The sequence below is a fragment of the Trichomycterus rosablanca genome, chromosome 6, assembly GCF_030014385.1.
Source record: "Trichomycterus rosablanca isolate fTriRos1 chromosome 6, fTriRos1.hap1, whole genome shotgun sequence".
NCBI classification, from domain to species: domain Eukaryota; kingdom Metazoa; phylum Chordata; class Actinopteri; order Siluriformes; family Trichomycteridae; genus Trichomycterus; species Trichomycterus rosablanca.
Window position 1 is genome coordinate 14,633,602 of NC_085993.1, and position 26,894 is coordinate 14,660,495.

At 39.9% G+C, this 26,894-nt stretch overlaps 1 protein-coding gene across 7 annotated transcripts in view; it reads right to left on the reverse strand.

Moving 5' to 3' along the window:
• Window positions 1–9,037, reverse strand: part of LOC134316300 (potassium voltage-gated channel subfamily KQT member 2) — a 70,022-nt gene extending 60,985 nt beyond the window's left edge. For all 7 annotated transcript variants that reach the window (XM_062996643.1, XM_062996641.1, XM_062996639.1 and 4 more), the window contains exon 1: window positions 8,699–9,037. In XM_062996643.1, the coding sequence (XP_062852713.1) occupies window positions 8,699–8,994 (296 nt within the window). In that variant the 5' untranslated portion in view covers window positions 8,995–9,037. The remainder of the gene's footprint in view (window positions 1–8,698) is intronic.
• Window positions 9,038–26,894: the final 17,857 nt, after the last annotated feature.

A 26,894-nucleotide genomic window follows, 5' to 3' on the forward strand; every position in this document is an offset into this window, starting at 1 on the left:
TAGAGCAGGTGGAATGCCTTTATTTGTCATATAAACTTGTTTACAATATAATTACATTCTTTATTTGCAATTTAGAGCACAGAGGCAGCTATTGTATGGCGCCCTTGAAATCGAAAGGGTTGCTCAAGGGCCCAACAGTGGCTGCATGGCAGAGCTGGGATTAAAACACACACTTTCCAGCTGGTAACTTTAGGCTCTACCGACTAGACTACCACTGTCCTTTAATACTGTATTTTCAAAATATATTAATTTATAGATAACCAACACTACACATTTAATTAACACTCACTCACTCACTCACTTAACCCGCTTATCCAATTAGGGTTGCATGGGGGGGGGGGGGGGGGGGGGGGGGGGGGGGGGGGTGCTGGAGCCGATCCCAGCTTTTCAATGGGCACAAGGCACAAAGTAACACTCTGGACGGGGCGCCAGTCCATCGCAGAACAGACACACACACACACCCACTCACCTATAGGGCAATTCAGTGTCTCCAGTTAACCTGACTGCATGTTTTTGGACTTCTTGCTGTGAGACGACAGTGCTACCCACCGAGCCACTGTGCTTTAATTAACAGTGTAGATAAATTATTGCATAGAATAAAAGTAAACTAACTTAACCTAATGTGATTTCTGTTTTACTACTTCACCACAATGGAATTAAGCCATGACTTTTTGTTTTCTCACTGCTTGTTGTAGTTTTAATATTGTGCATAACTTATTTTGTTGTGAGTAGTGAGACGTGAGTAGTGCTGTTTGTATAAAATACATGAGATGTTCTAATAAAATCACTAAATAAAGCAATCAATCTATAGTACGACACATAAAAGTACACCTTACATTTTTTTACTGTTTGCCTGTTATTCACAGATGAAACAGCAGTTTGGAAACTAGGAGATACAATGAAATGCCAGTGCAGTCTAAGGTCAAAAAATAAAAAAAAAATAAAAAACAGCACTGTTGGTGAGAAATAATAAATGTATTGATCGGTTGATAACAATACAGTACTTTACTGTGCATAGCTTTTCATTATTTTTTTAATAATAAAAAGATCATTAATTTTCATTAAAAGTTCAATAACTACTTAATGCAAGGACATGGTGGTTCGAAAACCACTCTTAAAACTGGACAGTGTGTTAATGCAGGTTGTGCACCTTAAATCTGGAAGTGGCACTAAGCACCAGACTCTATGGGTTTAGAATGGTCTTAAAAGTTCCTGTATAAGCTGGTATCATTCCACATGATGCAGTACAAATAAACTGCAACTGCATATCAGAGCTTCACTCTACATCTGTTCACTGTGTTGAATAAAATGCAGTAGCAGCTTCTACCTGCTGTGGCTCACTGGAGCTTTAAACTGGAGTCTTACTTTTCCAGGAAGTCCTAAAACTTTTTGGCTGTAAAACATTTCATTTGCAGCATATACATAGCCTACTTTACAGACACATGATCCCCTTGGCCAGTGATTTCTGAATCCATGCTATGTCCAATAGCATTAATGAAAGCCGCCAATGCTGCTGTAGGTATTACTGTCTAAAGCTCTGGGCTAAATGTTTCATTAGCTCTCTGAATTTGGGGATTTGTGGAACACAGTGAAACACTTCCTCCAAGGACACTCAAGCAACTGCATTCTGAGAAAACTTGCTGCTGGCAGAGCCTAGTTTAGGGAATAAGGGTAGCATTTGTGCTCCAGGGGCCAGCCAGAAGGCCAGGGGCACACATTTATTCACTCAATAATACCTAGGGGCAATTCTGAAACAGCCACCCTTGTGAATGGTTTCTGGGAGGTGAGAGTAAGAGGAAACTGAAGATACAGGAAAAAAACATTACAAAACTCTTTATGGCGCTCATGTGGTGCAGCGGTAAAACACCCTAGCTTACCAATGCTGACATTTCTTTTTTTATGCATTTTCTCTCCATTTCCCTCCCGATTTAGCACACTCAATTTTGTCTTCCGCTGCTGAGAGATACCAGATTGCAGCCAAGGAGAGCACGTCACTGTACACGCCTCTTACAACATGTGCACAGCCCTTCTCTTCTCGCCCCTGCACTCTGCACAGGCCTATTCCGTCTATCAGGGTCCTTACACAGCATATGAAGACCCACCCTGCAGATACGGTGACCAATTAGTATCTGCTGCAGGCATTGCCAATTATGCCCACCAGATGGCGTCCAGCCGACCGGTGGCAACACAGAGTTTCGAACCGAGGAGTTCAGAAACTCTGTGCTGGTGAGCTGGCGGAATATCCCGCTGCACCATCTGGGCGCCTCCAATGCTGACATTTCTAACTTGTTGATTCGAAACTCAGCTCTGCTACCGTTTACCAATGTTTAAGGTGGGGTGCCGGAGGAGATTCCTCATAACTGATGCAATTATGACCTCTGCTGGCTGATTGATGCCACCCCTGATGGAGTTGCGGGATAGTAAAGATCAAGGTGTGTCTCTCCATACACAAAGCATATGATTCACATATAAACCCACCTTGTGCAGGTGAAAAGATGAAGTCAGCTACTGCGCTTGTGTCAGAGGGGCGTGTGTTAGTCACGGTCAACATCAGTAGAGAGGAAGCATAATGCAATCGGGTAACTGGATATGACTAGATTGGGAGGAAAATTTTTGGACCCCTGATGCTGTGCAGCACCCACCTAGCTGCCTATAATTTTATTAGAAAGATTTAAAAAAATAATATTTACATTGTTATAAACAAATATATTTATTTTCACAGGAGTAAAGTTTTGTTATTGTTTTTTATAATTTTTTTTATATTTATTATTTATTTATCTACAGTATATTACCAATTAAATCAAAGCATTAAAAAGTAGATGGATGGATGGATGGAGAGAGATACAGGCGGACAGACAGATAGATAGAAACATTTAACTTTTTAAGTGGTTGGTTCTTCTGGTTTTAAGCATGTACAGATGAACAAATGTTTGCTTTCAGCTAGCATTCAGACATTGTCTCATCCAACAAAAGGTTTTTTATGAGTGCTTTGTACACCTCTTTTTCATTCTAATGGTCCGTGAAGCACTCAGGTCTTTCGTAAAATGTGCCTGTAATGCAGGAGGTATAGCACAAAGTATATGGTCTTTGGCAGGTCCCCAAGGGCTAGCTACCACACAATACTCATATGCTAGTGCCTGGTCTACTTTTATTTTGTCAATCACATGCATCTGCAAACACTTGAGCTGTCTGCAGGATGCATCTGAATCATGGAAGGCATACTGCAAAAGCTGCAAGTCCTTGTGATAACGGGGATGTGTGAATATATGAATTAGAGCCATTTATCCACACATGCACACATTCAGTGAGTCACAGCAGCAACTTTTAATGCTGAGTTTGCAGGTTAGCTCAAGAAATGCTTATGCTAAAAAATCCTGCTCCACATAATCCACCACCATGTTGGTGCCACATCAAAAAAACACACATCGCCCTGTGACAGAAAACACTGCACAGCACGTGGTGACAGCTTCTGTTTACGTCTTTTCCTTGTCTTGTCTACTCTACTCTGATAAGCACTTTGTACTAATCTGTGCTTTTTTTTTTGCTACTTTAAAAGGTTGTGCAATCAAATGTGCCCAAGATCAAAGCAGAATAAGCTCTCACCAATCATGTGGCACAAGCCAGTACTGGGCATCTATGACCCTAAGCAATCAAAAGTGGGCAAAAGCTGTGGACAGGATTACACAGTCGAGCCACATTATTATGACCACATCCTACTTTTGACGGTGGTAGAGCGTAGCTCATCAAGGAAGTCATGTTTCGTGAGCTGGCTTGGTGGGTATATAAGGTGTGTAATAGGCTGTCTGCACATATATCCCTCAATGCTGTCATGGATAAATGTACCATGGATAAAATTGTCTTCCCTGGGGCAGATGGGATCTGCCAGCAAGACAATGCGACATGTCACACAGCTAGAAATGTCCAACATTGGTTGGAGGAGCATGACCAAGACTTCCAACTACTACCCTGCCACCTGAATTCCCCAGACTTGAACTCAATTGAGCATCTGTGGGACCACCTCGGTAATCGTGTTTGTACTATGGCCTGTGACAACCTACCAGGACCTTATTGAGTCACTTAGAGCTCGTCTAGATGCTGTCCGTGCTGCATACAACAGTTACACTGTATATCATCTGGTGGTCATAATAATGTGAGTAGACTGTGTAAAATATGTCCAGGTCAATATACATTCTCAGTAGTAATGAGCCTTTAGGCATTATTCTATTAAAGAGCTAAATTTATAATAAACCCCCTGGGTTAATTTTAACCCATTGGCTGCATCAATTGTAATGTAATTTTAGCCTACAACACAGATTTATCTTTTTAACAGCCACTATGCCTAGATCAAATAAACAAATTGCATTCTATATGCACACTATCTATACATGCCACTGTTTAAAATTATAGCATACCATGTACCATCATGTCTTCACACCTTAAAGCTACTAATGGGACATTAGATAGAAGATATGTGACATTATACCATTAAAACACTATAAAACAGGTCACTATCCAAAAAAGATTGAGACCCCCTAAACTAGGCAGTATAAAGGTAATATGCACAGTGACATTGCTGTAAAATAAAATAAATAAATATTTTTTACTGTAAAACTTAACAAGTAACAAAATTTAACAGGTTAAACGTTTCTTTTACATTATTATACTAAGATCCTTAAATACAACCCTGTATAGTAAAGGCAATTTGTGAGTTATTTGCACAATATGTCAACCTAAGCCTATTGAACCCCCCAAGAAGTATTTGAATCATGAGTAATAGTTTTATGTAGGGTCAAATATGTTGCTTTTGGTTACCTTTGCTTTTATGTGACATTTAAGCCCTAATAGTACACCGACTAGGCATAACATTATGACCACTGACAGGTGAAGTGAATAACACTGATTATCTCTTCATCACGGCACCTGTTAGTGGGTGGGGTATATTAGGCAGCAAGTGAACATGTTATCCTCAAAGTTGATGTGTTAGAAGCAGAACAATTGGCAAGCATAAGGATTTGAGCGAGTTTGACAAGGGCCGAATTGTGATGGCTAGATGACTTGTGGGGTGTTCCCGGTCTGCAGTAGTCAATATCTTTCAAAAGTGGTCCAAGGAAGGAACAGTGGTAAACCGGCGACAGGGTCATGGGCGGCCAAGGCTCATTGATGCACGTGGGGAGCGAAGGCTGGTCCATGTGGTCCGATCCAACAGACAAGCTACTTTAGCTCAAATTGCTGAAGAAGTTGATGCTGGTTCTGATAGAAAGGTGTCAGAATAAATAGTGCATCACAGTTTTTGCGTATGGGGCTGCATAGCCAGTCAGTTAGGAAGGTGGTCAAAATGTTATGTCTGATCGGTGTAACTGCTTGGTGGTATTATTAATTTAACTCACTTTGTAGGCTATTTGTGAATTAGAATTAGAATGTTTATATTTTTATATACCGATCAGCCATAACATTAAAACCACCTCCTTGTTTCTACACTCACTGTCCATTTTTTCAGCTCCACTAACCATGTAAAAGCACTTTGTAGTTCTACAATTACTGACTGTTGTCTATCTGTTTCTCTACATACTTTTTTAGCCTGCTTTCACCCTGTTCTTCAATGGTCAGGACCCCCATAGGACCACCACTGAGCATGTATTATTTGGGTGGTGGATCATTCTCAGCACTGCAGTGACAATGACATGGTGGTGGTGTGTTAGTGTGCGTTGTGCTGGTATAAGTGGATAAGACACAGCAGTGCTGCTGGAGTTTTTAAACACCTCACTGTCACTGCTGGACTGAGAAAACAACCAAAAATATTCAGCCAACAGCGCCCCGTGGGCAGTGTCCTGAAGATCTCAAAAATGACCAACTCAAACAGCAGCAATAACATAAGCAATCGACTCTGACTTTACATCTACAAGATGGACCAACTAGGTAGGAGTGTCTAATAAAGTGGACAGTGAGTGGACACGGTATTTAAAAACTCCAGCACAACACACACTAACACACCACCACCATGTCAGTGCCACTGCAGTGCTGAGAATCATCCACCACCTAAATAATACCTACTCTGTGGTGGTCCTGTGGGGGTCCTGACCATTAAAGAACAGGGTAAAAGTAGGCTAAAAAAAAGTATGCAGAATTGTAGAACTTCAAAGTGCTTTTATATGGTAAGTGGAGCTGATAAAATGGACAGTGAGTGTAGAAACAAGGAGGTGGTTTTAATGTTATGGCTGATCAGTGTATATATTTTATATATTCTGAAGAAGTTGGCACATTTTGTAAAATACAATACAACATGGATGTGTAATTTGTCAAAGCTGTTGAACCTTTATGTAACTGACAAAAGTAAAAAAAAACAACTTCTAAGGTTTTCTATTTAACCACAGATTCCTGAACAGAAACAGAAAATGTTTTACAGTGATTACTGTAATTAATTTAATGTAATTTATATTTACAGTGATTACTATAATTATTTTAATTTATATTTACAGTGATTACTGTAATTAATTTGATGTAATTTATATTTACAGTGATTACTGTAATTAATTTAATTTATATTTACAGTGATTACTGTAATTAATTTGATGTAATTTATATTTACATTGATTACTGTAATTAATTTAATGTAATTTATATTTACAGTGATTACTGTAATTAATTTAATGTAATTTATATTTACAGTGATTACTGTAATTAATTTAATTTAATTTATATTTAGTGATTACTGTAATTAATTTAATGTAATTTATATTTACAGTGATAACTGTAATTAATTTAATTTAATTCATATTTACAGTAATTACTGTAAATAATTTAATTTATATTTAGTGATTACTGTAATTAATTTAATTTAATTTATATTTAGTGATTACTGTAATTAATTTAATGTAATTTATATTTACAGTGATAACTGTAATTAATTTAATTTAATTCATATTTACAGTAATTACTGTAATAATTTAATTTATTTATATTTAGTGATTACTGTAATTAATTTAATTTAATTTACATTTACAATGATTACTGTAATTAATTTTATGTAATTTATATTTACAGTGATTACTGTAATTAATTTGATGTAATTTATATTTACAGTGATTACTGTAATTAATTTAATGTAATTTTTATTTACAGTAATTACTGTAATTAATTTAATTTAATTTATATTTAGTGATTACTGTAATTAATTTAATGTAATTTATATTTACAGTGATTACTGTAATTAATTTAATTTAATTCATATTTACAGTAATTACTATAATTAATTTAATTTATTTATATGTAGTGATTACTGTAATTAATTTAATTTATATTTACAATGATTACTGTAATTAATTTTATGTAATTTATATTTACAGTGATTACTGTAATTAATTTGATGTAATTTATATTTACAGTGATTACTGTAATTAATTTAATGTAATTTATATTTACAGTGTAATACCTGACAGTGTGGGTAGATTATGTGTGTGAGCTGTCCGGTGTTGGCTGGTGCTGAAATGAGCAGCGACTGTAAAAGCTGTAAGCTACACAGAACAGATGCTGCACAGACACTCAGCACTGGCATCACTTTACAAGCACAAGCGCTGATCAGGCTACAGGAGACATTCGCACCCCGACCCGGATCACCCCTGCGCATGTAGTAAACACGATACAATCATGAAAGGAAACGTTTCTCATTCATCGAGCAGGACTGTGTTTGAGCGGAGATGGGAACGTTTTACTGCAGATCTTCTGCAATCTAGCATATCAGGCTTGTATTTGAAGATGATACAGGTTGTATAGTATATTTCAGTCGTGCGTTATTGTGTTTACACGTTTGCCTGGTCGTGTGGTGGATTTTACTACGAAGGAGGTGTCATGCGGTGGGTTCGATATGGAACCTCAGCTGACAAAGCAAGAATACAGCAGGCAATAAGCGAGTCACGTGGTCTAAGAGGACTCAGATATACTGTATATTAATTGGGAAAATATAGAATAAATAGGTGGATATTTGCAGTGTGTGAATCTAAATCTAGTAGGCATGAATCAAGAATTGGGTTTGATTTGTATACTTAAAACAAGACCTCGCAAAACCAATGGATCTTACATGTCATCTCAAGACGTCATGCCAGAGGTAAACAACCAACCTTGGTCGACATATATAAAAAAAAACACTGATATTGGGAGTAATTGCAGGCTCATGGTTTTCAGTACAGACATTCACGAATCCCAGTAATCCATACAATTGATCTGTATCTCTGAATGTTCTATTAATAGTATCAAACACGATAAAACAAACAAACCCACTAAAATTTTAGCATATTTTGTTTTTCCACAACTCAAATGAGAATCCAGGTACATTTTATGGTAAGGTGTGATTAAATTAATAGTAAAGAAGTGTTTAAAACAGTAGCCAGGGAGGTATGGATGTAGGTCCATGGATGTAGGGCAAATTAACCTGGGCTGTATGGATACTGTCAACACTACCAGGGTTCCAAGACAGCAATCTAGTCAATAAACATCATAGTTCAAAATAAAGCATTTAAAATACTATGACTGATTATTAGACCAAGTGACATGTAGTGGCAAGAACATCTCAGGAATCACTAGCAAAAAAGTGTACCCTATTATTTATCATGTGCATTAACCACCATGGTATCACCAGCTATAGAAGCTAACAGAAAAACACCCCCTTTTAAAACCCTAAAAGCATTTCTGAGGAGCTACTCACACATAAGCGTGGTAGATGAAAGCCCAGCCGCGTGGTCTCTCCAGAACATTGTAGAGAAAATTCTGCAGGCGCCGGTAGAAAGCATTGCGCTTGGGCGGCTTTTTGCCCGCGATGCCCGCGCGCTTGTTGCTCAGGATGCTGCCGCGTTTGGTAGCGTCACTGGCCGCTATAAGCAGCGCGCCGTCTCGGCTCGAGTCCGCCCCCGCGGACGCCTCGAGCCCCACAAAGCCCACCTTGAGCTTCTTCTCGGCCTGTGGGCCCGGGTAGACCCCGCCGTTGCGGGATTTCTGTACCATGTTTTTGGCGGCGGAGCTGGCATGGAGAGGAGAGACGAAGAAAGAGGAGGCGCGGGCGAGGTACAGGGGCTCCTTCGCCCTGCGCCAGGTGCCAGCAGCGCGGAAAGATGGGGCGCGTGTGTGTGCGCGCGCGAGGAGGAGCTCGGCAGCACGCGAGGAAGGAAGAGGCCAATAGGGATGCGCGAGGAGAGGAGTAAAAGCAATCTCTCTCTCTCTCTCTCTCTCTCTCTCTCTCTCTCCATCAGCATCACTCTGCCACCTGAGAACAGCAGAGAAAAAGAGAACTATTGATCAATAATTTAAAAGGGATGGAGAGAATACTGGCCCAACATACACAAATGTAAACTAAACAGAGAAACCTTTACCTTTGTTTTAACATCACTACATACACTATATGGACAAAAGTTCTGGGACATTGGGACATCCCTTACCCCTTATAATGTTTTAATTCATGTGTTTTTGTCACAACGACTGCTAACAGGTCAACTTTCTTTATATAATAAATCAGTTATCTAAAATAAATTATGTGCTCCCAACTTTGCAGCAACAGTATAGGGAAGGCCCTTTTTCAGCATGACTATGCCCCTGTGTACAAAGCAAGAGACAAGGAGAAAAGCTTGATTTAAAGAAAGTCCACAGAGCCCTAACATCTTACCCATCAACTGATGTTATATATACATATTACATTAGGGCTTTGGGCCATCAACTGAAAGGAGTTTGAATCCCAGCTCTGCCATGCAGCCACTGTTGGGCCCTTGAGCAATGCCCTTAACACATACACAGACCAGGCATAACATTATGACCACTGACAGGTGAAGTGAATAACACTGATTATCTCTTCATCATGGCACCTGTTAGTGGGTGGGATATATTAGGCAGCAAGTGAACATTTTATCCTCAAAGTTGATGTGTCAGAAGCAGGACAAATGGGCAAGTTTGACTGGTCGGCAGTGGTCAGTATTTATCAAAAGTGGTCCAAGGAAGGAACAGTGGTAAACCCGTGACAGGGTCATGGGCGGCCAAGGTTTATTGATGCATGTGGGGAGCGAAGGCTATTGTAGCTCAGACTGCTGAAGAAGTTAATGCTGGTTCTGATAGAAAGGTGTCAGAATACACAGTGCATCGCAGTTTGTTCTGTATATGGGGCTGCATAGACGCAGACCAGTCAGGGTGCCCATGCTGACCCCTGTCCACCGCCGAAAGCGCTAACAATGGACACGTGAGCATCGGAACTGGACCACGGAGCAATGGAAGAAGGTGGCCTGGTCTGAAGAATCACGTTTTCTTTTACATCACGTGGATGGCCGGGTGCCTGTGCGTCACTTACCTGGGAACACATGGCACCAGGATGCACTGTAGGAAGAAGGCAAGCCGGCGAAAGCAGTTTGATGCTTTGGGCAATGTTCTGCTGGGAAACCTTGGATCCTGCCATCCATGTGGATGTTACTTTGACACGTACCACCTACCTAAGCATTGTTGCAGAGCATGTACACCCTTTCATGAAAACTGTATTCAGCAGGATCTTTTAGCAGGATAATGCACCCCACCTCACAACTTACAGGAGTTAAAGGATTTGCTGCTAACATCTTGGTGCCAGATACCACAGCACACCTTCAGGGGTCTAGTGGAGTCCATGCCTTGATGGGTCAGGGCTGTTTTGGCAGCAAAAGGGGGACCAACACAATATTGGGAAGGTCATAATGTTATGCCAAACATATATATATATATATATATACAGTGTATCACAAAAGTGAGTACACCCCTCACATTTCTGCAGATATTTAAGTATATCTTTTCATGGGACAACACTGACAAAATGACACTTTGACACAATGAAAAGTAGTCTGTGTGCAGCTTATATAACAGTGTAAATTTATTCTTCCCTCAAAATAACTCAATATACAGCCATTAATGTCTAAACCACCGGCAACAAAAGTGAGTACACCCCTTAGTGAAAGTTTCTGAAGTGTCAATATTTTGTGTGGCCACCATTATTTCCCAGAACTGCCTTAACTCTCCTGGGCATGGAGTTTACCAGAGCTTCACAGGTTGCCACTGGAATGCTTTTCCACTCCTCCATGACGACATCACGGAGCATATTCATATTCGAGACTTTGCGCTCCTCCACCTTCCGCTTGAGGATGCCCCAAAGATGTTCTATTGGGTTTAGGTCTGGAGACATGCTTGGCCAGTCCATCACCTTTACCCTCAGCCTCTTCAATAAAGCAGTGGTCGTCTTAGAGGTGTGTTTGAGGTCATTATCATGCTGGAACACTGCCCTGCGACCCAGTTTCCGGAGGGAGGGGATCATGCTCTGCTTCAGTATTTCACAGTACATATTGGAGTTCATGTGTCCCTCAATGAAATGTAACTCCCCAACACCTGCTGCACTCATGCAGCCCCAGACCATGGCATTCCCACCACCATGCTTGACTGTAGGCATGACACACTTATCTTTGTACTCCTCACCTGATTGCCGCCACACATGCTTGAGACCATCTGAACCAAACAAATTAATCTTGGTCTCATCAGACCATAGGACATGGTTCCAGTAATCCATGTCCTTTGTTGACATGTCTTCAGCAAACTGTTTGCGGGCTTTCTTGTGTAGAGACTTCAGAAGAGGCTTCCTTCTGGGGTGACAGCCATGCAGACCAATTTGATGTAGTGTGCGGCGTATGGTCTGAGCACTGACAGGCTGACCCCCCACCTTTTCAATCTCTGCAGCAATGCTGACAGCACTCCTGCGCCTATCTTTCAAAGACAGCAGTTGGATGTGACGCTGAGAACGTGCACTCAGCTTCTTTGGACGACCAACGCGAGGTCTGTTCTGAGTGGACCCTGCTCTTTTAAAACGCTGGATGATCTTGGCCACTGTGCTGCAGCTCAGTTTCAGGGTGTTGGCAATCTTCTTGTAGCCTTGGCCATCTTCATGTAGCGCAACAATTCGTCTTTTAAGATCCTCAGAGAGTTCTTTGCCATGAGGTGCCATGTTGGAACTTTCAGTGACCAGTATGAGAGAGTGTGAGAGCTGTACTACTAAATTGAACACACCTGCTCCCTATGCACACCTGAGACCTAGTAACACTAACAAATCACATGACATTTTGGAGGGAAAATGACAAGCAGTGCTCAATTTGGACATTTAGGGGTGTAGTCTCTTAGGGGTGTACTCACTTTTGTTGCCGGTGGTTTAGACATTAATGGCTGTATATTGAGTTATTTTAAGGGAAGAATAAATTTACACTGTTATATAAGCTGCACACAGACTACTTTTCATTGTGTCAATGTGTCATTTTGTCAGTGTTGTCCCATGAAAAGATATACTTAAATATCTGCAGAAATGTGAGGGGTGTACTCACTTTTGTGATACACTGTATATATATATATATATATATATATATATATATATATAAATATATATATATATATACATATATGCTTTACCAAAATTGTTTTTTTCTAGGGATCCCTACCCTAGTGTGTGTGAGCTGACAGTGTTGCCCACTATGTATGAAGGTCAGCCTGAAATTGTTTGGAGGCTTTTTTATTCACCATTCAAATGATCCTTTATTGCAAACTTCCATAAATGCTTTTTTCTGTCTACATGCAGGGAGCTCAGCGACAGTGCAAAGGGCTGTGAATGTCCAAGTGACGCACACAGCGAACACAGGAACAATACCTCTCTAGAGGTAAAATTGTTGCCTTGATTTTGTTCATGCTTTTGCACAGTTTGATTCTCACATCCTCCACATTATCTGCTTTCTGGTTTTTCATCCTTAATGTTGTACATACAGACACAAAGTGTTTTATTTGTTACAATATTTAACTTTATTCTAATTATAATTTAAGGCAACACTCTTACAAAAATAATCCAACTAAATAATTGATATATAATTTTGGTGATGTGTGTGTTACTGTCTGTGTATAAATACAGTACAATAAATCATTGTTTAATCTTAGACTATTAAACAATGTGTGGTCTATACCTCAGTAAAGAGAAAGAAGGGATGTGGGGATGGGGTGATCGTGTCCCTTGGGACAGAGACCTGCTCCAGCCTCAGCAAATCTAATTATGATCCAAAGCCTGATATATTCAGCAGCCATCATACAAACACCAAACCTACGTGAGAGACAAGACTACAAATAGTACAGAGGGACAGAGATACATAGAGTGACAGAGAGACAGAGCGAGAGAGATGGTATCTAACACAAAATGGATATAGATTTGTAATTTCATTACAAGTGAACCACAAGCACCAGAAAGCAAAAAATGCTCGACCAAAGCTGAAAACACCGGGGACAAGATTGGTATATCAGTCCACATCCTCTGCATCAGTCTGTACACTTACACATTCAATCATTGTTTGTGTGTGTGTGTGTGTGTGTGTGTGTGTGTGTGTATGTGTGTGTGTGTGTGTGTGTGTGTGTGTGTGTGTGTGTGTGTAAATAAACACACATGTATTTGTTCATGACAAAAACACTATAAATGGCTGCTCCAGGCTTTGCAAAACAAACAAATGAGACAGGCAAATGTGAACCAATTAGTATGAGTCAGTGTTCTATATGTCAGGTTTCAAAGTGTATTTATGCAGCACTGTATGACTGTAAAATAACTGTGACATGGAACTAAGATCTTCTTCAGTTCCAGACAATCTAATCATGAGCCTAATAAGAACAGCAGTCAATCCATCACCCCAGGACCATCACCATGGGACCTGATTTCCTGATACTTTCATCAGACATTGTGCTAACTCAGGGCTTTTACTGAAGAAGTAATCTACAAGAGTCCATGAAAGTAATAGAGAGAGGAAGAGAGATGCTATAAAACACGTTCATAATGAAATTCAACAAGATTACACTGTTTGTGTGTCATTGTAGTCCAATAACTAATGCTCATGCCATGCACTGTCAGGATTAAACAGAAATTGAGATGGCTGAGGAGCACCAGAGGACCAAGCTGCTCTTGAAGAGGATGCTGCGGTCTAAATATTTTCAGAGCACACCATGCAGACTGGTGGCATTAAATCTCTGTTATACAAATAGATGTAGCTCATTGCAGGTTTTAATAGAGATTGGGGTTACACCTGCAATGACTGCAGTTGTGAGAGTAAATAAAATATATATATACAGTGTATCACAAAAGTGAGTACACCCCTCACATTTCTGCAGATATTTAAGTATATCTTTTCATGGGACAACACTGACAAAATGACACTTTGACACAATGAAAAGTAGTCTGTGTGCAGCTTATATAACAGTGTAAATGTATTCTTCCCTCAAAATAACTCAATATACAGCCATTAATGTCTAAACCACCGGCAACAAAAGTGAGTACACCTCTAAGAGACTACACCCCTAAATGTCTAAATTGAGCACTGCTTGTCATTTTCCCTCCAAAATGTCATGTGATTTGTTAGTGTTACTAGGTCTCAGGTGTGCATAGGGAGCAGGTGTGTTCAATTTAGTAGTACAGCTCTCACACTCTCTCATACTGGTCACTGAAAGTTCCAACATGGCACCTCATGGCAAAGAACTCTCTGAGGATCTTTAAAGACGAATTGTTGCGCTACATGAAGATGGCCAAGGCTACAAGAAGATTGCCAACACCCTGAAACTGAGCTGCAGCACAGTGGCCAAGATCATCCAGCGTTTTAAAAGAGCAGGGTCCACTCAGAACAGACCTCGCGTTGGTCGTCCAAAGAAGCTGAGTGCACGTGCTCAGTGTCACATCCAACTGCTGTCTTTGAAAGATAGGCGCAGGAGTGCTGTCAGCATTGCTGCAGAGATTGAAAAGGTGGGGGGTCAGCCTGTCAGTGCTCAGACCATACGCCGCACACTACATCAAATTGGTCTGCATGGCTGTCACCCCAGAAGGAAGCCTCTTCTGAAGTCTCTACACAAGAAAGCCCGCAAACGGTTTGCTGAAGACATGTCAACAAAGGACATGGATTACTGGAACCATGTCCTATGGTCTGATGAGACCAAGATTAATTTGTTTGGTTCAGATGGTCTCAAGCATGTGTGGCGGCAATCAGGTGAGGAGTACAAAGATAAGTGTGTCATGCCTACAGTCAAGCATGGTGGTGGGAATGCCATGGTCTGGGGCTGCATGAGTGCAGCAGGTGTTGGGGAGTTACATTTCATTGAGGGACACATGAACTCCAATATGTACTGTGAAATACTGAAGCAGAGCATGATCCCCTCCCTCCGGAAACTGGGTCGCAGGGCAGTGTTCCAGCATGATAATGACCCCAAACTCACCTCTAAGACGACCACTGCTTTATTGAAGAGGCTGAGGGTAAAGGTGATGGACTGGCCAAGCATGTCTCCAGACCTAAACCCAATAGAACATCTTTGGGGCATCCTCAAGCGGAAGGTGGAGGAGCGAAAAGTCTCGAATATCCGCCAGCTCCGTGATGTCGTCATGGAGGAGTGGAAAAGCATTCCAGTGGCAACCTGTGAAGCTCTGGTAAACTCCATGCCCAGGAGAGTTAAGGCAGTTCTGGAAAATAATGGTGGCCACACAAAATATTGACACTTCAGGAACTTTCACTAAGGGGTGTACTCACTTTTGTTGCCGGTGGTTTAGACATTAATGGCTGTATATTGAGTTATTTTGAGGGAAGAATAAATTTACACTGTTATATAAGCTGCACACAGACTACTTTTCATTGTGTCAAAGTGTCATTTTGTCAGTGTTGTCCCATGAAAAGATATACTTAAATATCTGCAGAAATGTGAGGGGTGTACTTACTTTTGTGATACACTGTATATGTAAATGTTGTTCTCTACAGAGAAGCACAGTAGCTGGAGAGCTGATGGAGGATAGCCTTTCATCTGTTCATCCAGACGTTTCCATGACAACAGCCTAGCAATAAGCTTTCATAAGACTTTTCATTTTATACTTACCTCCATTCACGAGCCCTGAAGCAGCGATTGGCTAGAAAAAAACAGAACTAATGAACAAAATCAGTAAACAATGATTTATTATATTCAAATTGATTTCATCATCCATGTATTCATTTTTGCTAATGGGTCCAGTGCCACCTGGAATCATTGGGGGCAGGAAAGGAATACACCCTGGACAGGGCAACAATTTATCACAGGTCAGCACACACTTACACGTTCACTTGCACCTGAGAGAAATTCAAAGCAATTTCATGGTTATTAAAGGTAGTAGGAAAGTACTGGTGTTACTGACCAAAATGAGAAAAAATATTCCACTGCTTAAAGGAACAAAAATAATGCTGATCTACTTTGCAGTCTGCCCCCAAAACGTCCTATAAAGGTAAATAATGTTTTAATCATTAATGTGATTAGGGAGGCCTGAATATATAAGATTGTTCATAGAACCACTCATCATCTGAATCATATTAGCAGTATATGGAGAATTATGGTCCTAGAATATTAAAAAAAAGACCATAGGGTACATCTGGTCCTGGAAAACTGCTGTATATTTGTTGGCTTTAATGCAACTATGCCTTACAGCTAGAAGGTCCTAGGTGAAACGGTCCGAGTCCTTTCTGTGTAGAGTTTGCATGTTCTCCCAGTGTCTGCATGGGTTTCCTCCAGGAGCCCCAGTTTCCTCCCACAATCCATATACATGCAAGCAAGGTAAACTGGAGATACAAAATTGTCCATGACTGTGTTTGACATTAAAAACGTAAACTGAATGCCGCTCAGGTGGCGCAGCGGTAAAAACACATGCTGCAACCAGAGCTGGGATCTCTAATACATCGTATCGAATCTCAGCTCTGCCTTGCCGGCTGAGGCTGAGCGGCTACGTGAACAACGATTGGCCTGTTGTTCAGATGGGTGGGACTAAGCCGGATATGGTTCTCTCTCTGTCAGACTGGTGCAATTATGACCTCTGCTGGCTAATTAGAGGCGCCTACACAGAGATGAGGAAAGAGTGCTCGTAGGGTGTGTCTCTCTGTACACAACGCTAGGTGGCACAACACTCGTCAATGTGTGGGTGATAAGATGCATACGGCTTGCTGCCCATGTGTCGGAGTGGGCGTGGGTTAGCTTCAATCTCCTCGGTCAGAGCAGGGATCGGCATAGGCAGAGAGGAAGCATGATGCAATTGGGCAATGAGAGGCGCTAAAGGGGGAGAAAAAGGGGAGAAAATGCATTAAAAAAAAAACTTGAACTGATAAACCTTGTGCAACCAGTAATTTAATTACCTGTCTTGTCATGAATGTAACCAAAGCGTGTAATAATAAATAAATAATAATACAGCTATGCAAAGCAGGCATGGGAACTAATGGGTTCCACCAAAGCGCTGAACACACCATTATGGATCCTCCACTGTAGTGGAGTGGGCAGCAGACTTTGTTGATTAAAACATCTTTGTCTACCTTCAAAAACAAAGCAAGCTGACTTGATAGACTTTTTACTGCTTAAGGGTCCAGGTCCAGTCTACTTAAACTACAGTAGAGTAAGGTAATGTCTACTATGGAAGCACTTCTGTAAGTCGCTCTGGATAAGAGCGTCTGCTAAATGCAGAAAATGTAAATGTAAATGTAAAAAATATACTTTTTTTTTGCCATTGATACAATATAATTGAATTAACAACCCTGCCATTATTTCTGACCTACTAGAATTGCCTGATTAGTGAGTGGAACAGCAGGTTAGTGGCAATCAGCATCAGGAATCTGGGCTCAGCCTCCAGTAAATGTATTAGGTTTGGCATGATTTATCTGTGTTTGTGTGGGTCTAAAACTACAGTTTTGTTTGCCAGTCGAACTGTATTGCAGCAGGTAGACTGAATGATAAATAAGGATTCTAAAAAAATGTCTGAATCTTGGATGTAATTGAATGTTCCAGATGAACAGTGACTAAAAAAATATTAAGAATGGTTTTGAAATGGCTAAATCCAGCTGAAATACACCAGTCAGCCATAACATATTAAAACCACCTCCTTGTTTCTACACTCACTGTCTATTTTATCAGCTCCACTTACCATATGGAAGCACTTTGTAGTTCTACAATTACTGACTGTAGTCCATCTGTTTCTCTGCATGCTTTGTTAGCCCCCTTTTAGCCCCTGTTCTTCAATGGTCAGGACTCTCCCAGGACCTCAACAGAGTAGGTATTATTTCGGTGGTGGATCATTCTCAGCTCTGCAGTGACACTGACATGGTGGTGGTGTGTTAGTGTGTGATGTGCTGGTATGAGTGGATAAGACACCTTACTGTCACTGCTGGACTGAGAATAGTCCACCAACCAAAAATATCCAGCCAACAGCGCCCCATAGGCACTGTCCTGTGACCACTGATGAAGGTCTAGAAGATGACCAACTAAAAAAGCAGCAATAGATGAGCGACCGCCTCTGACTTTACATCTACAAGGTGGACCAACTAGGTAGGAGTGTCTAATAGAGTGGACAGTGAGTGGACACGGTATTTAAAAACTCCAGCGGCACTGCTGTGTCTGATACACTCATACCAGCACAACACACACTAACACACCACCACCATGTCAGTGTCACTGCAGTGCTGAGAATCATCCACCACCTAAATAATACCAGCTCTGTGGTGGTCTTGTGGGAGTCCTGACCATTGAAGAACAGGGTGAAAGCAGGCTAAAAAGTATGTAGAGAAATAGATGGACTACAGTCAGTAGTGCTTCTACATGGTAAGTGGAGCTGATAAAATAGACAGTGTAGAAACAAGGAGGTGGTTTTAATGTTATGGCTGATCGGTGTATGAATTAAGCCATTACATAAGACAAGAATCAAGGTGTGGTCTTTACTTAAAAATTAGACTTGCACTATAAAACCAACAAATTTGACCAAACATAGTTACACTAAAAGCTTGTTAGTGACCACTAATTTCCTGCTAATTTCACTGTTGAATGTGGGCTTGTGTACAGCTTTTAAATGACATACAATTTTGAAGAGCTGATGTACCATTAAGCACATAAAAATGCATAGTGAATGTTTTTTTTTTTGCTTTCCGCTGGTTTCCTTGCAGCTCCTAAACCATGGCAGAAGTTTAGCCTGGTTCAAATTTCACCTAAATGGGTATGAGTGTGTGTGATGCCTGGAATGGACTGGCAAACTGAAACAATAAAAAGAAACCATGAATTATTGCATGTTTACTAGGTTACAAATCCTGTGGTTGAAACTGTGGGTTTTCTCATGTAACGTCTGGAATGACTTAATGATCGACAAACTACCACAGGGGGCTCTATGTGTGAATACTCATAAAAGCATCTGTGGCTCACTGTGGTTCAGCATGCTGTGTGCTACTTAACATAATGTTTAGTTTATTGGTATGAGGATTCATCCAAAATGTTAGAATTATACCTGACCTAAGGCTCTCAACACTACTTTCAGTACAACAATGGCACGAGATTGTCATATACATCATATACTGATGTCATATACTGTCATGATTTATCATAACAATACATTATGTTACCAGCTTGTCAGATGCTAAGAATGCCATTAAATGCTTTAAGAGCTGGCATGAAAACTGCTGCTAATAAAATAACACTCTTAACATCATTGACTGGTGTGATCACCCATGACAGCACATTACATCAGCCATGACAAGCTTATTGTATTCTTACACTCTGGCCAAATGTATGCAGGCACCAGTTTATACACACTGCTGATGTGTATAAAATCAATTATACAGTGTAGAACTAATTATATGTTTTTATCTTTGGGACACAGTTGGGAAAACCCTATGATGTATTGGCCTGACTGCATCCCTGTTCACAAAGCAAGGTTCATGTACAAGGTACATGGTTTAATAAGATTAGTGTGGAGGAATTCCATTAGCCTGCAGAGAGCCCTGACATCAACCCTGTTAAACTCCTTTGGTGTAAGTTGCACTGTCTATTGTAAGCCAGGCTTTGTCTTCCAAAGTCAGTGTCCAAGCTTACCAATACTTTTTTGAAACACACTAAAATCAAGCGAGAAGCCTTCTCAGAGGAGTAAAGGATGATTTAGTTGGGGATGTTATAGTTAAGGATGTTATCCTTAATTTCCTTCGGGATTAATAAAGTATCCATCCATCCATCCATCCATCCATCCATCTATCCATCTATCAGCATTAATGCCCATGGTGTGGAATATGATGTTTAACAAGCTTATAGACAGGCGTCCACATACTTTTGGCCATACAATGTATGTCTGCATCAGGATTAAGGGTTCAAGTAAAGAGTTAATAAAAAACATCCTCTGTGTCTGTAATGATAAGGAAATACTTAGAAAAGGTCATTGTTCAATATGATTTGTTTAGCCTTACAAGAAGCAGGTGTGTTGAACTGAGCCTCTGCTTTGTGTATCTGCTTATTTACAGAAATGATGTGAACATGTCAGACACTAAGCCTACTCCCCATTTAGCATAAAAGCAGGTTGAGGGATAGTTACCATGACAACTTGATTGCTGTAGAGTCTCTCCCATACTCATCGGCTTCCACGTAGCTTAAAAAGACGATTTTAGCATTTTTATCATGCTGGACAAAGAGATCAGACAAAATTCCATCATTTAAATGGAATAAATACAGATAGTTTAGTAGAAAATCAAATGTATTTTATAAAACGGATAGTTCCGGTCCTAAAATCTGATTGGCTGAGCCGCGTTCGAAGCCGTTGTAAAATCCCCGATAAACGCACACCTATGACCGCCTCACATCATTCCATATTAATACGCCACTGAATAGAAAAAATTTATGTTATTTTCGCCCTCATGTTGCCTAGCAACACTGTTAATCGAACTATTTTGCGTCGCGGAGGAATGCTTTATTGTAAGTTTATACACAATAAATACATTTATGAATTAAACATTGTTGTATTTATTATATTTTATGTTGACCGCCGTTTTATAAAAGCAATAAGCCACTCGAGACCGTGCATTACTGTTATGATTTTAGCACGGGGAAAGAAGTTTTAGGCACTCCGCTTCGCGTCGTGCCAAAAACGTCATCCCCGTGCTAAAATCACAGTAATGCACGGCCTCTCGTGGCTTATTGCTTTATTCTATTTACATGATCATTTATTTACATTTAAAATCAAATATTCACCAACACTTATAAAAAGCATGTATGTCATGGCAGTCTGGAGATTTCAGTAATTAAATAATTGGAACACACACCAAAGTTAAAGTTCTTTCATAAAATAGTTTTAGATCTTTTATAAACTAAAATTATCAAAAATAAAAATACGGCGCCCAGTTGGCACAGCGGGATATTCTGAACTCAAAACTCGGCATTGCCACCGGTCGGCTGGGCGCCATCTAGCAGGTATAATTGACAGTGCCTGCAGCAGACGTGGTTCTGCTAGGGGCGGGGCGAACAAACTATGTGGGTGGGGTCTTCAAACGCTGTTTATAAAACGGATAGTTTTGGTCCTAAAATCTGATTGGCTGAGCCGCGTTCGAAGCCGTTGTAAAATCCCCGATAAACGCACACCTACGACCACCTCACATCATTCCATATTAATACGCCACTGAAAAGAAAACGTGCATGTTATGTTCGCCCTCATGTTGCCTAGCAACACTGTTAACAAACTACCTGGGGTCGCGGAAGAATGCTTTTTGTAAGTGTTTTTGTAAATAAAAACATTTATAAATTGAACATTGTTGTATTTTATTATATTTTATGTTGACCGCCATTTTATAAAAGCAATAAGCCACTCGAGACTAATGCTATGATTTTATCACGGGGAAAGACGTTTGAGGCAAAACAACCTTCCCCGTGATAAAATCACAGTAACGCACTGTCTCTCGTGGCTAATTGCTTTAGTAAGGACCATGATTGGCAGATAGAGAGGTGCCTGTGCAGAGTGCATGGGTGAAGAAGGGTTCTGCTAAGGGCTGCACACGGGTCAGAGGAGGCGTGAGCAGCAATATACTCACCTTGACTGCAATCAGGGATCCCCCAGCAGTGGAAGACAAATTGACTACGCTAAATTGGGAGAAAATGCATAAATAAAATAGAAAAAAATTATAATAAAAACACACCAACTTGGATTAATTGTTTCATAGTTCTACAATGTCGTTTCACTGGTGGCATAGCCCTAACTGTTTGTTGGTAATTATAATTGATGATAGCTGGAGTTTGACTAGTTTGATGGCAATTATTGCAATTAGTCACAATGTTTTTCTTATTTAATTTCAAATAAATTTTTATTAATAAGATATATGTGCAAACAATTCCCTGTAGTTACAAACCATTTACGGACAATTTAAGGTTTAATGTTTTGGTTTTGATTGTATTAAAAAACATAAACAAATATTAAATTTTATGCATGCAACACACATTCATTAAACTTGGGACAGAAATAAAAAAAGAGTAAAGATTTATAGATTTTTCAAGTTACACCATTTTGATACATTTTACAATTAATAGACAAATTAGTAACAGGTGAAGGAATTTTGAAAACCACCAAACTTTGTAGGAAAATTGTCAATTTGTTTAAAAATTAAATTTTGAAACACAACATTTCACCATCTACAGTGCATAATATTGTTAAAAGAATTAGAGAATCTGGAAAGATCTCAATCAGTGTGGGGCAAGTCCAGAAACCACTGTTGAAAGTGCATGATCTTCAATATTCAGATGGTATTGCAAGAGAAACCGTTGTGCTAGTGTGATAAACATAGCTATGTGGCTTCAGAAAATTGTTGTCATTTTACATCAAAAGCTAGCTGCATCAGAGAATGCAACCTGAATCAATAAATCAAACTTGAATCTGTATTTAGTAAGAATGGGCAAGAATTCCACCGTGACAGTGTCCCTATCTCCCAAACTATTAAATAATTTAATTAATAGGAAAGGTGATGTAACACAGAGATAAAGATGCCTCTAGTGATGCCCCCAAACTTTTTAATGTGTTCGGCATCAAATTCTAAATTTCTTTATATTTACAAAATATAATTCAGTTTGTCTGCAAAAGTCTTTTTGTACAGTTGAATGAAGATTGAAAAGAATAAACAAATCACAGATTCTTGTTTTTATCGGATTTTACAAAATGTCCCAATTTATTCTGGAAATGGGGTTTATACAAAGTACATGAAACAGTAGTCTTTCCAAGAAGAAAATTTGTCTGATTGGTGAGATGTCTGAATGGGCAAGTTTCTTTCTGTTCAAGCTTGACCGTGCCCCTGTGCACAAAGTAAGAGCCAAAAAGACACGCCAGTGGCATGATCTCACCCCATCAAGGTCAATGGAACATCAACTGGCCAGCTGAGTGCAAACTCTGGAACCCTTTTGTATAAAAACCTTTCCCAGGGTGCCCAGGTGGCGCAGCAGGGTATTCCGCTTGCACACCAGCACCGAGTTTCTGAACTCCTCGGTTCGAAACTCAGTGTTGCCACCGGTTGGCTGTGCGCCATAATTGGCAGTGCTGGCAGCAGATACTAATTGGCCACCGTATCTGCAGGGTGGGGGCCGGACTATGTGATGGGTCTTCATACAGAATGCATGGGCGAGAAGAGGAGGGCTGTGCATGTGTCGGAAGAGGCATGTACAGTGATGTGCTCTCCTCAGATGCAATCTGGTATCTCTCAGCGGCGGAACACAAAATTGAGTGCACTAAATTGGGAGGAAAATGGGGAGAAAATGCATAAAAAAACCTTTCCCAGAGGTATGAAGACTATTATAGCCAAGACTATATTAACGCCCATGGTTTTGGAATGGGATGTCCAACAAGCTTATGGTCAGGTGTCTATATACTTTTGGCCATACTGCCCACATAGCATTTTTACATTAGCTTTAAGTCTTCAGTGGACATAAAAAATCTTGGCTTGAATTATATTGATCGTTGTTGTTAGCATGTCTCCTATTTAAACTCACACCTGTTCACACACACCTGCCATCAGTGGAATCCCACAGGCCATTAGTGGCTTGTCTGTGTCTATTTGCAGAAGAAAATAGATTTGTGTATTTTGTAGTAAATGTTCACAAATACATTGCTTTAAAATACAGCTAGCTGACCTGAATTAGTGGACGTCCATTGTTTAGTAGGTTAGTAAACAGAGCATGAGGGTTTAAAGGGACGACTGATGTTTTAATGTTCTTTTTTTTAATGTAAAGAAGCTTACCTAGAGACAACCACAAAGTACATAGGGAAACTCATCAATAATGCAAATGTAGCCCTGATGATCTTTCCAAAACATACAACCCCAAATCAGAAAAAGTTGGTACACTTTATGCAGAAAACATGCAGAAAAAAACATCGCAGACAGGATGAACCCAAAATATTTCATGTTTTGTCTGGTCAACTTTATTTAATTTGTTATTAAACATCCATTCCTGCATTTCAGGCCTGCAATACTAAGAAAGTTATTTACCAGAGAAAGAAAGCATTTACCACTAATGTTGCAATTCCTTCTCACAACACTTAAAAGACATTTTGGCACAGATGATTCCAAGTGATTTAGTGTTTCAGCTTTTATTTTGTCTCATTCTTCCTGCAAACACGTCTTAAGATGTGCAGCAGTACGGGGTTGTCATTGTCACATTTTTTTATTGCAAAATTTTCTACACATTCTCTATTGAGAACAAGTCAGGACTGCAGGCAGGCCACTCCAGTACTTGTACCTTCTTCTTCCTCAGCCAGGCCTTTGTAATGTGTGTAACATGTGGTTTTCTTGTTGAAGTGCAAATTAGCAAATTAACTTTACCAAAGGCACTGACACAACCTCATTCCATAACAGTCTCTGCTTGTGGGGAAAATAAAAATGCCAATTTTTTCCAACCTTCCTTTAAGAAACAGTAATTTTTAATATTTACAATTTTTTCTCACACATTTGTTGACAAACTGACCCTCTGCTCTACCCATCCTTGCTTCTCAACCCACAACTGTCCAGTGTGCTGATGAGGCTTTGGACCCAATGTGACCCTGATTATGATAAAGCCAATGCTGAAGATTAGCGAATAAATAAATTAGACTAACTTCCTAGCCCTCTTTCCACATTTACTATTGCTTTCAGACATGCACATCCACTCCTCTAAATAGGTTTCTCTGTGGGAATTAGTGCCCATTCAGCCAAAGAGCATTTGCATGGGTACTAATGTTTTTCAAGAAAGCCTTAATTGATGTTCCAGTTCATTCCAAAGCTGTTCAGTGGGGCTGAGGTCAGGGCTCTGTGCAGGCCCCTGGAGTTTCTTTAAACCAATATGTTCTTCATATATGTACATACCTTGCTAAACTAAACTGTTGCTGGAACAGGACAGAGTATTCCCTAAATTGTTAATGCAAGGAGAAAAGCAAAACAATTTCCTTTATACTGTATAATTGATTCATTACATCTGTTAGTAATTGTTGTGGCTGGGGTGTCCCAATACCTTTGTCTATGCAGTGTACAAATCTAGTTACAAGGAATACCATGGACAGAGCACTAATCCATCACAGGGCTTCAGCCACTCCCTCTCAGACATAATCAATCATGTCTGTGTAGACGTCTGTGTAGAGATTCAGTCTCAGTGGTGGTGGGTAAGCGTAAAAGCCTGCTGCGCCACCTGAATGCCTACCTTACTATGTTGCAGATTTTTTATTTACATCCATCTACACTTAATCACCCATAATGGAAAAGCCAAAGTATTCAGACCCTTCTCTGTGGCACTCCAAGTTCTAGTCAGGTGAATTTGCTTTACTTCTTTACAGTATCTTGACATGTGTCTAGAACTTAATTGGACTCAAATTGTTGCAATTTGTACTGATTGGACATAGTTAGTAAAGGCTTATACCTGCATATCTGGAGTTTGCTAAACAACATCTAAAAGACTCTCGCTACTGCACATCACATGACCTACACAATACCATCACTACAGTGAAACAGTGGTTGTGTAGGTGCATCTCAGTAGTTACAGGGAGGTTGGTAAGAATTGAGGGACTAATGAATGCAGCCAAATATTGCAGCCAGGAATATTCTTAAAGGAAGCCTCCTCCAGGGTGGGGTGACAGTTCACCCTTTAACACAACAGTGACCTAAAGCATGGCGTTAGAGCAAGTCTCTGAATGTCCTCAAGTTACCCTTGGAGGAAGTGGTCGCAGGTCTCAGGAGACAAGATGATTGTAATTGTGAGTAAATCATGACAGCTCATTGACCAAAGTGTAAGTAAATCAGTAAACCCCGTGTTCTACTAACAGTGTGTTCTGTGGAAAGCTTGTGATAAAACTGCTGCACTGCAAGGTCATATAACCTGGCCTTATTATGTGTAGTGTAAGGACATCATTAGCATTTAAATAACTTTTATTTCAGTACCACATCATTTTATTTATTAATTTATTTATGTTTGGGGTTTGCACAGACATTATTGGCTATGTCTGCAAAGGAAGGAGGAGAAAGTTGGGGGAGGTGATGGATTAGCACCCTGTCCAAAGGGTTCCTGCCCAGTGTGCCCAGTTTTTGTTGGTACAACCTAGCCTGATGCAGCCCTCACCAAAACAAAGTGGTTGATAAAAATGAATTAAAAATGAAAGGTTAATCAAGTTATTCAAGCAGGTGTAAAAATGGTGCCAAATCAAATATGCAACACCTAATGGGATCAGCCCAAAGCAACCATTCATTCATAGCCTATAGAAAGTAAAATTATCTCTGCTTGTGTTAAAAGTTTAATTGTACTGAACATCAAGTGCACTACATTGTCATCGTATTCTGTTCAATGAGGCACAAACTGATCTTTGACACCAAATGTTTTTTATTTTAGTAAATTCTTAAAAACAACTACATACCAGGACCAAAAAATACTTTAAATCTCATGTGTTTAGCACATCTGACATTGACTAATAAGTAGGGCTGTCAAACGATTAAATTTTTTAATCGCGATTAATCTCAGAATTTCATATAGTTAATCGCGATTAATCGCATTAAAAAAAAAATCTGTGTAAATGTTATAGAAAACAAGGATTTTTATGTGAAATGTTACAATTAAAA